This window comes from Carlito syrichta, unplaced genomic scaffold, assembly GCF_000164805.1.
Source record: "Carlito syrichta isolate Samal-C Ts95f unplaced genomic scaffold, Tarsius_syrichta-2.0.1 Scaffold309408, whole genome shotgun sequence".
Lineage (NCBI taxonomy): Eukaryota > Metazoa > Chordata > Mammalia > Primates > Tarsiidae > Carlito > Carlito syrichta.
The window spans coordinates 1035605-1052075 of NW_007253504.1; the positions used below are offsets into that span (position 1 = coordinate 1035605).

The 16471-nt window shown below is 47.0% G+C and overlaps 1 protein-coding gene across 1 annotated transcript in view; it reads left to right on the plus strand.

Moving 5' to 3' along the window:
• LOC103269648 (neuron navigator 2) overlaps positions 1–16471 on the plus strand; it is a 411491-nt gene that overhangs the window by 229670 nt on the left and 165350 nt on the right. Inside the window, exons 7-8 of the mRNA XM_008067217.1 lie at positions 9557–10652; positions 15772–15884. Coding sequence (XP_008065408.1) covers positions 9557–10652; positions 15772–15884 — 1209 coding nt within the window. The remainder of the gene's footprint in view (positions 1–9556; positions 10653–15771; positions 15885–16471) is intronic.

Here is a 16471-nt window from a genome sequence, read left to right on the forward strand (position 1 = left end):
TTGTCTTTTGCCCCAAAAGAAAGCAGAAAGACTGGGCTGGTCTCCAGAGGAGGGGCTGGCAGAATTCCTTCACAACTCTATCTAGAGAAGGAGGTAATTATGATAGTGTACAACCGTTACACTCTGCCAAAAAGCTGCGGGTTGTGAACAATGACCTTCTGAAAGAATGAGATTTGCCTCCTGTAAAGTGTGTCTAATCTCTCTGTGAAATTTCATCCACCCTTGAAAAAAAGGGAGAGGGCTTTCTACAGCCAATTTTGTACTTTCTTATAGCCATATATGGTACAAGATAGAGCAATTGCTTGACAATTAAAGCAAAAGCTTTCTCCTGAGGATTTTGAACAAACAAGTTCAAGAGAGAGGAAGGATGTGTTTTGAGGTTGACATGACTTCAAGGAATAGAAGATAAGGAATAGGAACACCTTTTACTTTGAAAGGTGTGTTCCTTCGTGAGCCAGCAATCTCTGTGTCTAGCTGAGTGGGTGGGTTTAAAAAATTTGTGTAGAATACCTTTTGATGAAAAGGGTGTGTGTGTGTGTGTGTGTGTGTGTGTGTGTGTGTGTGTGTGTGTGTGTGTGTGTGTGAGAGAGAGAGAGAGAGAGATTTTAAGGATTTATTCTGTTTTTAAGATCACAAGGCCAAACATAAGCACAACTGTACACTAATACTTGCAGCAAATTAACCTATGTTTAGCTTTATCAGTTCTTTGTTGGAATTTGAAAACAGACCTTGGAGAACCACTTGGGGAAAATGTAGCGAAAACTATTTTGGAAAATGGTCATTTATTTTTTTCTTTTCTTTTGTAACTGTTTTTTAAAGCTACCAGAAGAGAAACAAATGACCTCATACTCATAGTTACACTAGGTTTTATCCAAAATAAGCCACAGAAAAAAAAGGATTACCTTGTCATATATTAAAAAGAAACATAACTGTAATTGCTCCTGCCACTGGTGCCTCTTCCACCTCCTAGAGTGTGAAAAAGTCACTGAAGAAAACTGGGAAACGTCTGGTCCATGCGGGACAGAGAAGGCGTCCATCTATTAGGATAATGTGCTTTTACATTCTGAACATTTATTTTTTGTCACACTGTCGCAAGACACTGGGGAATTTGCCCATGACATTTTAAGTGACCCAATATAGCAACATTTCCACCATACATAGAGAAAACAACATTGGCTACATCACCAAGATTTCTGGTCACCTGAGTTTCCTTAGTTTTAGAGAGAACAGCTGACATGACTTGAGGTGGGGGGTGGTTACAGGCAAGTCAGTCACACCTGATTTTAATTTTGAGCCATATGGTGGGATCCCATGTGGTAGCAGGTAACAGTTGTTTGTTTGTTGATGTTTCCAACCATTTCAGGGCACCTAATAGGGCACCAGCCATTCTTATAAATATGCTAAGTCAAGTGCAGCCTCAGTGCAGGATAGTAGATGTCTGGGACACTCTTTATTTTAAAATAATAACTGTTCCCATGAGTGTGACATTGTATGTATCTATTGTGGTTTTGATTTGCATTCCCTAATGATTAGTGATGTTCACTGTCTTTCCATGTTTTTGCTGGCCATTTGTATATCATCTTTTGAGCAATATCTGTTCAAGTCCTTTGCCCACTTTAAAATCGCAGTGTTTTGCTGTTGTGGAATCCTGAGAGTTCCTTATGTAGTCCAGATACCAATCCTGTATTAGATACATGATTTGGAAATAGCTCATCTATTTCGAAAGTTGCCTTTTCACACTGTTGATAGTATCCTTTGATGCACAGCTTTTGATCTTGATGTTCACCTTACCTATTGTTTCTTTTCTTATCTATACTTTTGTGTTATATCCAAGAAATTATTCCCAAATCCATTGTTGTGAAGCTTGTGCCCTATGTGTTCCTCTAAGAATTTTATAATTTTAACTCTTATATTTAAATCTTTAGTCCATTTTGAGTTCATTTTTGTCTATGGCATAAGGAAAGAGTCCAACTTTATATTTTTTCATATGGATATCTAGTTTTTTCATTATCATTTATTGAAAATATCGTCCTTTCTCCATTGAATAATTTTGGAACTCTTTTTTTTTATTTATTTTGAGTCGGGGTCTCTGGCATTCAGACTGGAGTGCAGTGGCATGCTCATGGCTCGCCAGTCTTGACCTCTTGGGCTCAGGTGATTCTTCTGCCTCAGCCGCCCAGGTAACTGAAACTACAGGTACACACCATCACACCTGGCTAATTTTTTAATTTTTTGTAGAGACAAAGTCTCACTATGTTGCCTACCCTGATCTTGAACTCCTGGGCTCAAGCTCTCCTCCTACCTTGGACTCCCAAAATGCTGGGATTGCACGTGTGAGCCATCAAACCCAGCCCAGTCATGGGACTCTTGTTGAAAATCATTTGACCACATATTCAAAAGTTTATTTTCAGGCTTTTTAATCTAATCTAGTCCACTGATCAAAATGCCTATCTTTATGCCAGTGCCACACTGTTTTGATTATTGTAACTTTGGGGCAAGTTTTGAAATCACAAAGTGTGAGACTTCCAGCTCTGTTCTTTTTCAAGATTGTTTTGACTATCTGGGGTTCCTTGGGATTCCATAGGAATTTTAGGATGGATTTCTCTATTTCTGCAAAAAAATAAAAGAATTTTGATAGGGATTGCATTAACAAAATAACTTTTAGAAAACATTGGATTGTATACATCATCATCCTTATTCTAGCTTGGATGTTCAAGGAACCTGTGGAACTGTAGGCACAGTAAGATCCTTGGAACATGTGCGTCCAAAGCCCTGCTCCCTCTCACCCCATGGCCTCTCTCTTTCCTGTCCACATTCCTTGGTTGTCCTCATACTCTGCTTTCCTTCCTTCTGTACCTCCAAGGAATCCTCTCCAAGAAGGAGTCGGAGAGAAGACTTAGTTTAAACCCATGCCCTTAGTATTAGACATGGATCAACAGGGCTGGGAAGACTCCTCCCACCAGGCTCGGAGAATTCTCTAGAACTGTCAAGTGGGTCAAGGCAGGCACACGTGCCCCTCTGTGGTCTGGTGGGACTCCCAGGGTTATAAAGACACTGACCAGAGCAACTCTGAAAACAATCTCTTGCCTGTGTGTCTGGAGTTCATACACTTAAAAAAAAAAAAAAACTGGTTTCAATTATCCTAACCAATTTGAATGCTCAAGATTGACACCTTAACAAATTATAGGAAATTGCAAACATTTTCCCAGGCCCAATTATCAGGCCTGTTCCCCAGAGAGGATTTAGGCCAGAAACCTCCCCAGGGCAGATTTAAAATCACAGTAGTAGGGGTGACAGGAACTGGGATGACCCAGCCTAGGACACTCTCCCTGAGTGCCCGTTGGCCTCAGGACCAGACCACCAACGTGTGCCTAACTGGAAAGCTGGGGACAGGACAGACCTGGGGCCAATGTTCATTCTCATAGAGGGAGAGAGGAAGAAATGCTTACTTATCTGTTTTAAACAGTATTTTCATTTAGAAAGCATTTCGGTTCCTGTCAGGGAAGGTTAAGGCTGGTTGCCAGAAAAACCAAAGCAAACTTTCTCCCTCCCCACTGGAGGATTAATGTTCTCTCTAAATCCAAAAAAGAAAGAAAGAAAGAAAAAAAGGAAAAAACCCCTTTCTTCAAAGGCATCCTGTCTGCCATGTTTCAAATGAGACTTTTCCTTCTTGTGGTGGCTTGTCAGTTGGTCGTGGGTGAACCTTGTAAAAACTGGTCTTTTAGAACTGAAATGTTCCAAATGCAGGGCACAACCCACTAGTGGGTCGTAAAATCTGTTTAGGGGCTCTGTGATCAGCATTTTTAGGATAAACGAGGGTAGAATATACCGGAGTGTGTTGTACATAATAAGAGTATGTCTTGGTATTTTTCCGTTTAACGTGTGGATCAATGAATGTTTATTGGATGGTGATATATCATTCTTACTGTGTTTTTACAGTGTGGGCAAAAATTATTGAGGCCATTATTTGAAAATTATCTCTGGCTTAATAAGGCCCAGTCATATTGCTAAATCTGGCAAAATATCACATGTTAGACAAATACATATAAATAAAACTCTGAGAAGGTACCATTTCAGGTTAATTTTGAACCTGGTCCTTATTTGGATCTTGTGGTTTGATTTCTGTTTGGTTGATTGCATTTTTCAGGAGAATAGATATAGCATAAAAGGAGTGTATCTTGATTTAATGCAATGTTTCCCTAACTTCAGTCTTTCACAAACCCTTTTGCCAAATCTGTGAACCCCTTGTGTTTTTTTTTTATATTTTTCTTAAATCAGCTTAAATTTTAAATCTACATTTAATATCCATGAAACTGTTAATTTATATGTGGGCTAGTTATCATTTTCTAATATATAATAAAATAAATATATGACTTTTAAAAGATTCATTCCTGCGGCCTTCCAAAATCATCCCATCCATTCCAGTGGTCCACCTACCATTGTTTGGGGACTACAGATGTCCAGAACATTCTTTTAGGCTTTTCTCCTTTCTCCTTCTTAGGTCTCTGTGCTTTAAGAATATTCATATACATGAGAAAAGGAACAAGAGCTGTTGGTTATTAGGGAGAGAGAGGGATGCCTTAATTTTAAAGCACTCACCCCGCCCTGTCTTCCCAGACTTGTTTTTATAGGATACCAGCATTTCTGAATTCACAAGCAGTCTGTCTGAGGTTGACTATGCATTGACCCAGCAAGTTTTCTCCATCAATCAGTAAACATTATCTAGGAGAACTGTGGAGAAGGAATGTTTAAGGGAAAAGAAACACCCTGTATGCTACAGCACAGAATGATGATGGAACTTAGTAGGAGCTGCACTCGGGGGGGCCCCATGGGACAAGATTGGACATGACTCAGCCTCCTTGGGCCTCTCAGAGACTCGCTGAGATTTAAGTAAACACAAAGCTGAAAGGACTCTGGAGAAAAAGCTGACCCCCACTTCCAGCAAATGGGGCGACTGAGGCCCAGCAAGACAAAATGGCATCACTAGGATCACACTGCTAGCTGGTGACAGTTTGAGGCCTGGCCTACCCACCCCCACTACCCCTTCACCTATCTTACTGTCTCAGAAGCCTAATGAGGAACGTTTCATGCCGGGGTCTAAGGACCCTGGCATTACAAATGACTTCTTTTCAAAGAAAGAGGAACAGGCCCCCTCAGCTGAGCTCTGAGATCACTGCTGTGATACCCTAGGAATGGCAGAAATGTGTCAAGTTACCCTGGACAATACACTCATGACCCGAAGCCCCCTTTGCTATTTAGGGGACTTGTGGTCGTGACATGGGCACCCAGTGTTGATGACCTCTCAGATGCCCTGGCGCTCTCTTGCCCTACTCAGAAGATTTCGACTCTAGAAACCAAATTCAGAATCACACCTAGGTGCACCTTTTATAGTTGTAAAGAGCAGCCTTGAAATGTCCCCATGATTTCATGATTAGGGGAGCCCATGCTAAATACCAAGTAGAAATTCTGAAGCACCGAATTTTCATCTGGATTTTTTTTCCTGAGTTTAGGCTGAAGTGTTTTAATAAAATCCTAATGACTCATCACAGATCCTGCATCTCTGTTGCCTTAAATGTGATTTGCAAATTCAGAACTACCAACCAGCAACTCAGAAGCCATTTACTAAAAAAAGTACTTTTATGTTCCAGAAGGCTTAAGGACCCAAGGATGAGTCAGAGAGGGGAGTCTCTGCCCTGGAGAAAATCCCAAACCAGTAGAATTACACACCAACCCATAGCAGAAGCACCACATGATAACTCAAGGATCACCTCCTCCAGGAAGCCTTTCCGAACTCTCCAGGGAGAATGAATAGAGCCTCCCTCTGGTTCTCATAGTACACAGTAGAGCCCTCTGCATCTCTTTACATCATTGTTGTGGTTTGTTGTGAGGTCTGTTGTACCCCTGGACAGTGAGTTCCTAGAAGGCAGAGCTTTGTTCAACTCTGTTCCCAGAGCATGGTGTAAAGTAGGTGGCCCTTCAAAGTCCTTTTATGGAGGAGGTATGACAGAGTCCTAGGGAGGCACACAGTAGGTAAAAACGCCATGTGACACAAACCAGGAAGCTGGAGGGTCTCGCACAGCTAGAGGCATTCAGATTGGGGTTTGAATAACAGGAGTTCCCGGTGTGACCTGAGAAGTGACTGTGTAAATGGCCGTCACATCCGCATTCGTGAAGGCCCTTTCCCTGCACTGTTACCTTTTTCCAGAAGGAGACACACCTTTTCAGTGAGTCTGACTGTTTCACTAAGACAAGCCATCTGTGTCTGTTTTCTTCTGGGTCCTTTGTTAGCTGGCTAGTTGTCAGTTCATTTTCAGCTGTGAATCTTAGTGTTAAAAATACACAGAAATGGTGGGTAAGGCCAGGCTCGGTCGCTCAGCCTGTAATCACAGCACTTTGGGAGGCCAAGGTGAGTGGATTGCCTGAGCCTGCAGGTTCGAGACCAGCCTGGGCAATTTGTTGAGGCCTCGTCTCTACAATAAATAAAAAATTAGCCGGGCGTGGTAGCATGCGCCTGTAGTTCTGGCTACTTGGAAGACTGAGGCAGAAGGATCGCCAGAGCCCAGCAGGTTGATGTTGGAGTGGCTGTGAGTGTACAACAGAGTGAGACTCCAACTCCAGCCTGGGCAACAGAGTGAGACTCCAACTCAAAAAAAAAAAGAGATGGTGGGTGGAGGTGTTTCTTGTCGATACCATTTCTGAGCAAGCCTCACAGAAGTTCCAGGCAGAGAGGTCACATTGGTCCATGCACACAGGGGGACTGTGTCTAAAACTTTTTTAGAAAAAAAGGGCTGTGCCTCTAAACTTGACCTTGTAGTTCCTACATGGACAGTGTTGCAACCTCTCTCCAAAGCCCCCTTACTTTTCTTTAGCACGTATTTTCTAACAAATGATACAATTTACCCTGGTGCAATGACTCATGCCTATAATGAAGCACTCTGGGAAGTGGAGGCGAGAGAATTGCCTGAGTCCAAGGTTTTGAGACCAGCCTGAGCAGCTTGGCAAGACCTCGTCTCTACAATAAGTCAAAAATTAGCTGGTCATGGTGGTGCACACCTGTGGTGCCAGCTACTTGGAAGGCTGAGGTGGAAGGATCGCCTGAGCCCAGCAGGTTGAGGCTGCGATGGCCATGAGCGTGCCACTGCACTCCAGCCTGGGCGACAGAATTCGACTCTTACTAAAAAAACCCCAAAAACAAATGATACAATTTATTTGCTAATTAAATTAATTATTATCTGTTCCTCTTTGCTAAAATGTAAACTCCATAAAGGCAGAGACTTTTGTCTGTCTTGTCATCCCAAGTGCCTAGGTCTATGTCTGGCACATATTAGGATCTCAGTGAGTGAATGAATATTGAAATGAATGAATATATTGAATGAATGAATGAATGCTTTGCTTCTGCCCTGATCTGAGCCCAGGCAAAGAGAGAGGCAGTTTTCCTAGCAGGAGTGGTACTCAGGACCAGAGAGCCCCTATCATTTCAGCCAGGGAGTCTCTATCCATGAAGTAAACTGCTTTCCTTCCAGTGGCGGGACTGGTGTGTGTCCCACCACAGATGTCATGGACATACATAAGCTAGCAATAAAGGCAGTCTCTGAAAAGTGCTCTCTTCATTTAAGTGTCAGTTGTTTACATGTATTCCTCATCAAAGGATGCAATTTTGATGCAGTCCCTAGGAGCCCCGTGTCAGGAGACCCAAGTTCAAATCCCGGATCTATACATTTCTAGCCCTGTTATTGAAGGTCCCTCGGTAGTCCTGCCTCAGTTTCCTCACTTGTAAAGTAGCAGCAATAACTCCCTTTCTACAACGTGCTGAGCATCGTGCCTCCTAATGCCCCGTAGGCCCCCATGGGCAGCATCAAGCCCATGGAGACCCTCCAACAGGCCAGGGAGTAGGTGGGTTTCACTAACCCATTTCCAAGCCAGGCTCCGACTCTCCCCAGGAAAAACTTCAAGAATGCCCCGCAAGTTTTGCTAGGGAGGATTGTGTGGCACCCTCCCTTCCCAGCCCAAATCCCCAGTAAGTCAGGAAGATGTATGTGTTTTAAAACATTGGGAGGTCTGCTTTGGATCACCCTGGAGCTGTGGCTTCCCCGGGCAGCTGGGAGGGAAGGGAGTCAGGTCCCCCGCCTGCCGTGCTCCACGGCACGAGCTCGCGCCTCACACAGGGGCTGCCTTCACTCAGCCTCAGCGACCGTTGGCTTTTAAATCATAAAAAGCTGCTCTATATACAGTTTACTCTGTTGCTAGAAGGCAGCGGAACATAGGTATTAAAAGAGAGAGAGAGAGAGAGAGAGAGAAAGCAGAAGAAGCAGCCGTTAATCCCGCCAGGCTTCTGGGTACTGGAGTAGTTGTGGATGACAAAAGTTAATTAGAAACATGAACAGTTTAACCGAAAACACTTGTGACAATTGGAAGGGCAGCCCCTCTGGGTGGAGAACTTTTCCTAGAGAATCACCGCGGGAGAGAGTGGCCGTGGCTGGGTAAGTCGTGCCATTGTGACTTTTCAGACACAGAGGTTGCTCTTTGGGGGTCGAGGGGGCGGGTCCTGTCTGCCACACACACTGGGTGTGGGCATGGTGTGGGCGGGCGCGGGCACCGGGCTCGGCTGTGACATGCTTCGCCTGCCACTTTCTCTCCAGAAGCTGCCGTCCTTGGGAGACAGGCTGTCTCGTTCCTAGCCCGAAGGGGGAAAGGACTGTGGGCTTCCTTACGGTGAGGCTGAGCCACCTCGGTGGTCAGCAGAACTCTTGGTTTGGAGCTTGCCCTTCCCAGCATACTTCTGGCTCTAGTTTGGAGTCTGTTCTGAGGAGAGAGCCCAGCCAGGGAAACACTCGCTGAGCGCCAAGGGGAAGCCTTGACTTTCAGATAACCTGTGTTTTCTTGCCTTCAGTGAAGCCTGCGCACAGATTATATTATTAAGTAAAAAAAAAAAGTTTTTTTAAAAAACCCAACCCAGATCATGTTTGTAACTCTTTAAAAGTGCCAGCATAGAAACAACATACATGCTTTAATAGGATTTAACGTCTGTGGGCCACTATTATTCTATAAAGATTCAACCTGGTTTCTCCTTCTTTTTCTATTTTTCTTTTAATCTGTTTTATTTTAACATCGCCGCTACATTGTTTCCTTAACGTTGGATGATTCTTGATTCTTTCGCATGACTGGGAAACAGGTTGTGAGATGGATAATTCAAAATGGTAGGTATTTCCTGTTCTTGCCTGGTCATGGCAGAGGTGTGGGTTTTGTTTGTTTTTTCATAGATTTGTGTTCTCAGTGATGCTTTCCAGTTATTACTGTTAAGATCAGCATGGATTTGCGCGGCACACGTCACCAAAGTGTGACAAGGGTGGGAGTGGAGGGTGTGAGCTGTGCAGAAGGAGGGGGAAATTGGGCCAGGATTTAAGACCTAACCACAGACACCCACAAAGTGGATCTTGGAGCTGTTATGGCATTTGGGCTGGGCGTGGCTGGCTGTGGAGCCGTGGCCGACCCTCCCAGTTGTCCGTGCAGGTGGGCAGATGTGATTCAGCTCTCCTCCCCTTCTCTGTCTCTGCAGAGCCACCGGCAAGCTCAGCCTCCTCCCACCCCGGAATGAGCGAGAATGCACCTGCCTCCTTGGAGAACACCGGCAACCCCATTCCCGTTAACTGCAGCACCTCCTCGGCCATCCCTCAGCCCGGCGTGGCCTCTAAGCCCTGGCGCAGCAAGTCCCTTAGCGTGAAGCACAGCGCCACGGCGTCCATGCTCTCAGTCAAGCCACCTGGGCCCGAGGCCCCCAGACCCGCACCCGAAGCCATGAAGCCGGCCCCCAACAATCAGAGGTCCATGCTGGAAAAGCTGAAACTTTTCAACAGCAAAGCGGGCTCCAAGGCGGGCGAGGGCCCGGGGTCTCGAGACACAAGCTGTGAGCGACTGGAGACCCTGCCCAGCTTTGAAGAGAGTGAGGAGCTAGAGGCCGCGGGCCGTGTGCTGTCCACGGCGGGCCCCGCTGCCAGCAGCCCCAAGATCGCACTCAAGGGCATCGCCCAGAGGACTTTCAGCCGGGCGCTGACCAACAAGAAGAGCTCCCCCAAAGGCAACGAGAAGGAGAAGCAGCAGCGGGAGAAGGAGAAGGACAAAAGCAAGGACCTCGCCAAGAGGGCCTCGGTGACGGAGAGGCCAGACCTCAAGGAGGAGCCCAAGGAGGACCCCAGTGGAGCAACCGTGACCGAGATGCCAAAAAAGTCCTCCAAGATCGCCAGCTTCATCCCCAAGGGGGGGAAGCTCAACAGTGCCAAGAAGGAGGCCATGGCGCCTTCCCACAGTGGAATACCAAAACCCGGGATGAAGAGCATGCCCGGAAAGTCTCCAAGTGCCCCAGCGCCATTGAAGGACGGGGAGCGGAGCCGGAGCGGGAAGCCGGGATCGGGGCTCCCCCAGCAGAAGCCCCAGCTGGACGGCAGGCACTCCAGCTCCTCCTCCAGCCTGGCATCCTCGGAAGGCAAAGGCCCGGGAGGGACCTCCCTGAACCACAGCATCAGCAGCCAGACGGTCAGCGGGTCCGTGGGGACCACCCAGACCACAGGAAGCAATACCGTCAGTGTTCAGCTACCTCAGCCCCAGCAGCAATACACCCATCCCAACACTGCCACGGTCGCCCCTTTCCTGTACAGGTAGGAGCCGCAGCCTAGCCTGCCGGGTCTCGGGCAAGAGCCTTTCCGGGGGACTCTGCGTCTGTGGGGGAAGAGTCGGGACTGCCCTCCAGAAACACATTAGCACGGGCGGAAGTGCCACGGGATGAGCTCCTAGTAGAGGTGAGCGTGTCCACGCAGCACTTCCTATGGCGGGACTAGGGGCGGGTCGGAGAGAGCCACGGAGGGGACGTGAGCTGTGAGCTGGCCCCCGGGGTGAGCAGGAACCTGCCAGGGACGGGGGATGCCAGGCACTTCAACAGCAGCCAGGGCAGGTGTGTGAAGGCCTCAGTGCTTAGAGTCACCCGACGGGTCCCAGTATCAGGCCTAACACATCCTCAATGTACTTTAAGAAAACACCAAAACCCCCTTGGTGGATAAAGGAGAGAGACTCCTTCTCATAGCAATGATTACCTAGAATGCCCAGATCCTCCCAGGCCTGCTGCATGCTAGGGCCTGAGGGCAGAGGGAAATAGGAAAAAAGAGCAATGGTCGGGGGCAAGAGGGAGCAGCCCTGGAACAGAGAAGCCATGCCGTTCTGAGGAGATGAACCTGGGTGTTCCTGTGTGACTCCATTCTTCTGTCCTGTCTGCCCCCTCTGTCCCTGTCTCCATGGTGACACATCCATAGGACCATGGGAGACTGTATCTGTCCCTGATCCCTGCCCCTGTCTCTGCAGTGGGCACATCCACGGACCATGGGTGACGGTGTCGGTCCCCCAACCTCGTTTCTGTGGTGGCACGTCCATAGGACCGTGGGAGACCGTGTCTGTTGCCCCTACCCCATGGGGTAACACAGAGACATCTGTGGTGGCACGTTCTGTGACACATCCATAGGATCATGGGTGACTGTGTAGAGTCAGTGCTGCTTGCTCTGTGTTGTGGTTCTGGATGGTGACACCATCTGGTGGCCTAGCCTGCACCACGTGCCGTATCTGAAAGAGGCACCCCGGCTCCAGGCACTGTGCTGTACGTGTGACTGTGTCCACCCCAGCCAGGTGAAGGCTCCCCAGCCTTGCTCTGAGGGTGTTCCAGAGCTGTCTGTCACTCGTGTTGTTCAACTCCATCCTATGCTGGAGATGTGCGGTGCCCTAGGCCACACTGCACAGTGAGTAATGACCAACACCTGCATGCACAAGAGGACTCATGACTGAATGCTGTATTCTAGACACTTATGCCCTGACCCAAAGTGCTCATACATGACTGTACACTCACACTCCTATAGGTGTGGACACACATTGCCAGTCCTGTGTAAGTATGGACACAAGCCTGCATTCCTATAAAAACTGCAAATACACATATGCAGGCATGTATCAACATACTTGCTCAGGTACACAGACTCATGGCTACACTTGCGGCTTGCTGTGTTTGTATGGCAAAGAATGAGATATCCCTCTCCCCTGCCTGAGTTGTGTTCTAGGGGGCTGTGGTATGACTCCTGCCAAGAGCTAGTGGGGAGACTGGCTTGAGTGATTCAGGGTGAAGCCAGCCAGCCCCTGGCCAGCCAGGGAGTGTCACACTTCGCCCCGCCCTCCTCCCTGTTCTTCTGCTCACCTCCCCTTCAGTGAGGGTCACACCAATCTTTTTAATTGGGAGAAGGTCTCATTTTGTTAAATCGAGTCATCAGCTCCGCTAACAGTCCTGAGAAGAACGCTGAGGCTTAGAGAACGACTCCACTGGCCTACATGCATGGCTCTTTCTACAGTTGTTCTCTGAGGCATGGGGTGACTGCAGAGCTCCAATGACTTTTGTATGATCCCAATAGCATGGTTAGTCTTGATGTAATACATATTCATGCTACGATTCAATGATTCTTGATTTGCTTCTTCAATATCAAAATAGGCAATAGTCTTTGATGACCATCAGTCCTGCCCCTTCCTCTCCTTTTTAGGTTATAATCATTTGAAAGATAATAAAACAATTAACCTCCTGCTGTGCTTTTCTATGAGAAGAAGGCCACTTAATGAAAAGCAAATGTCTAACCAGGCAGAGGAAGGGGAAAACATCACAACGTGTATTTGACCAGCCCCATTTTAATGTTCATGCTATCTGGGTAATGTCCTTCTGGCCCCTACGAGTGCCTTCCTCTTTAGGGGAGCCTGGGAAGAAGAGCACTGGGATAGGAGTGAGGATGCCTGGCTCTGTCCTTCACAGCTCATGGTATCCTCTGTGGTCCTGGGCACGAGCCACAGGAACAATTGCTGAGTATGTACCAGGTGTGTACAGAGACTCTGTAAGGACTTTCCATGTCTGAGCTCATTTATTTCTTCCCACATCTCCATGGGTAGCTACTTTTTTATCCCCATTCATAGATGAGCAAACTGAAGCTTTGGGTCATTAAGTACCTTGCTCCAAGTTACAGAGCTGGTAACTAGAAAAACTCATGTTTAAACCCAAGTCTGCCTCACTAGTAGGACCGGACTCTTAACCACCTGCTGTCCTGACTGTCTAAGTGCAGCTGTCTTCACCTGTAAAGTGAGGAGACTGGACTAGGTTAGAGGGTTTTTTAAAGGGTGTACACACCCTTCCTGCTCTAGCATGCTCTCTCACATTTAAAGCTCACTGTAAACTACTTACCGTGCTCCACCCACAACCTGTCCCTGGTAAAGATGTTGTTACCAAGGGGTCAAGGGAAGATAAGTGGTCTTTAAAAATCACCCTGAATGAATTGCATTTATCAACTTGGAAGGAAGAATGGACACTTCCATCGCTTTATAGTTTACTTTGAGTTTTTGTGTCATATCACATTTGATTTTTGCAAAACCAGAGAAGGTTGCTATTATTATTCCCACCATACACATGAGGGTACTGAGCTCAAAGAGGTAAAGTGACTTAACTGAAATGTGCATGACTACTAAGTTACAGATCTTAGGGCTAGAGCCAGCTGCATGTTCAGGCTTCCAAGTCTGATGTTTCTTCCAGCACCCAGCATCTTTTGACACTTAAACGTTTCTCATTTATCTAGTCAACAGACCTTTCTTGAACTGTCTGCTTGGCATATGAACTTGAACTAACCTTTGCCTTCAGAGAGCTGCTGATCTGGTTGAGGGAAGATTTATTAATCAGATCATATTGACCGGGCGCGGTGGCTCAAGCCTGTAATCCCAGCACTTTGAAAGGCTGAGGCAAGAGAATTGCCTGAGCCCAGGGGTTCGAGACCAGCCCGGGTAACTTGGTGAGACCTTGTCTCTACAATAAATCAAAAAATTAGCCGGGTGTGGTAGCATGCCCCTGTAGTTCCAGCTACTTGGATGGCTGAGGCAGAAGGATCTCCTGAGCCTAACAGGTCGAGGCCGCGGTGGCTGTGAGCATGCCACTGCACTCCAGCCTGGACGACAGAGTGAGACTCCAACTCAAAACAAAAACAAAAACAAAAAAACAGATCACCTTGTAGTCCACAGGTAACAGGACGGTCAGTAGTATGCCACAGAAACACTCAAGAGGTGGTGAGATCAGCTGGCAACCAGTCAGGGAAGGCTTCCTGGTGAAGAGGACACAGAAACTGTGTCTCTAGGGCAGAGTAGGAGAGAACTAAGGAAGAAGAAGTTCCTTTAGACAGAGCTCAGAGTAAACACAGAAGACAGAGCTGTCAAGGGCTTGGTAAGATGGGGAATGGAGAGAAGCTATGTATGGGTGGAGCAGAAAGCAGAGCTGGGTATACAGTGAGGGAAATGCCAGGAGATGAGCTGGGAATAAAGGAACAATCCCATGATGGGGAATCATCTCCCACAATAAGGAATCCAGACCTTACTCTGTGGGCAATGGAAGCCATTGAAGAGATGATGTTATCACATCCGTCTTACAAAGATCGATGGAGAGTCATGTGGGCGGTAGACCAGACTCCAGAGTGTGGATCACAGATTGATTCAGATGCCTGGTTGGCCCAACAAAGGTGATATACAAAGGGTGGCTCGGGGTGGGTGGGGCTGCAGCCTCGGGAGCTCTGTGCAGTCACCACTAGACACCAGCAGGTGGCGCTCTGCAATGAGCACTCTTTCCAGATTATTGTTTTTACTGGGAGATGGCAGAAATCTAGTCATTTCTTGTGAAGTCTCCTAATTTTTAAGGGTAGAGCTAATCACAAAACTTGGAGATATTATGCAGACCAGTAGAAATAAACCAGATAAGGCTGGTTCCCATACCTGGCTGCCGTTTACAACCACCAGGCTAGAAGCAGGGCATCCATTTCGAAGCACTTATGGTCCCAGGCAAAGATTCGACCTCAGCAGGAGGGCCAGGGAGAGAAGGATTGTTGGATGACTTGAGGTCTACCAGTACAACTCTTAGAGTCTATTTTCGCTCTTGGTAAAGACTTTCTTCATCCATAGTGAAAGCTGATCACATTAGCTCAGGATGCTAATGAGTTAATAACGTTACACACAGGGTTATGCCTCCGAGTGTAATTATACATTTGCTTGCCATGCCTGAATGAGCAGAGGTAGTTGTGGCAAGAAAACATTGCATGAAGCCGTTGCCTCAATTTGCTTGACAAACAAGGACACGGAGAAGGTTTGGGGAAGTACAGATTTCAGTCAAGTGTTGAAATAATGATCAATGAGACCTTTCATGTAAGAAGATCTGAGCTCTGAATCAGAGACCTGGAGGGCAAACACACCTGCTTGGCACCCACTCCTGACTTTTTATGGCCACCTTTTCAGAGGGAGCCGTGTCTGGAGGATTTTTTTTGGGGGGGTGGGGGGTAATGGAGTCATCTTTCTGCTTGACTTGCTGGCGTTGCTGGTTACTTAGAAGTTGCTGTGGCATAGGTTAAATTTTCCAAGCCACCCAGTACTTTCCAGCATGTGTCTGGCTAGACCTAGCTCCCTGAGGAGCGTTCAGAGAAACCTTTCCCAGTGAGGGATTGCAGACCCTCTAGTTGGATGAAGACTATTTCATCTTTTACAGTCTGGTGGCTTTCTCTGTTCTTAGGACAGTGTTCCACACGTAGCTAATGCATTATTGAGCATCCGTCTGCTGGTCTGCTCTGTGCTAAAGCCTCTTGCTGAAGAAGGTGATGGTGAGGGCTGTGGTCAGACCACAGTGGGCCAGATGTGGCGGTAGCCTCTCGTGACAAGTGCGTCTGCTTTGGTTTGTGTGTGAAGGTCCCAGACGGACACCGAAGGGAATGTTACCGCCGAATCCAGCTCAGCAGGTGTGAGCATGGAACCCAGCCACTACACCAAGAGTGGACAGCCTGCTTTGGAAGAACTCACTGGTGAGTATAGAAGTCTTGACATCTGTGTCTGTTGGTAACGAGGTCTCCCACACTACCACCCGTGGGCACAGCATGAACCCCACCTGACTTAAAGTCATTTTACTGCTGCGCTGGTTGTTAAACCAACTTATTTTCTCTTTTTCTTAACTATTTGTCTTCTTCTTTCTCTTCCCTTATCTCTCTTCCTTACAATCTCCTCCCTTCTCCACAGAATTGTAAACAAGTCTCTTACCTATAGGCAAATCCTTTATTTATTTTATTTCATTTATTTTATTTAGAGACGGGGTCTCGCTCTGTGGCCCAGTCTGGAGTGCAGTGGTGCGATCATAGCTAATGGCAATCTTGAACCCCTGGACTCAAACGATCCTCCAGCCTCCGCTTCCTGAGAAGCTAGGACTACAGGTACAAGCCACCATGCCTGGCCAATTTTTAAAAATTTCTTAATAACATGGGGCTTCACTATGTTGCCTTAGCTGGTCTCAAACTCCTGGGCTTGTGTGAGTCACTGCATCCAGCCCCAGGAAATCCTATTTTAAAGATATATTCAATTTTATTCATTTAGGGTTCTGACTGCCCTGAGACTTAAC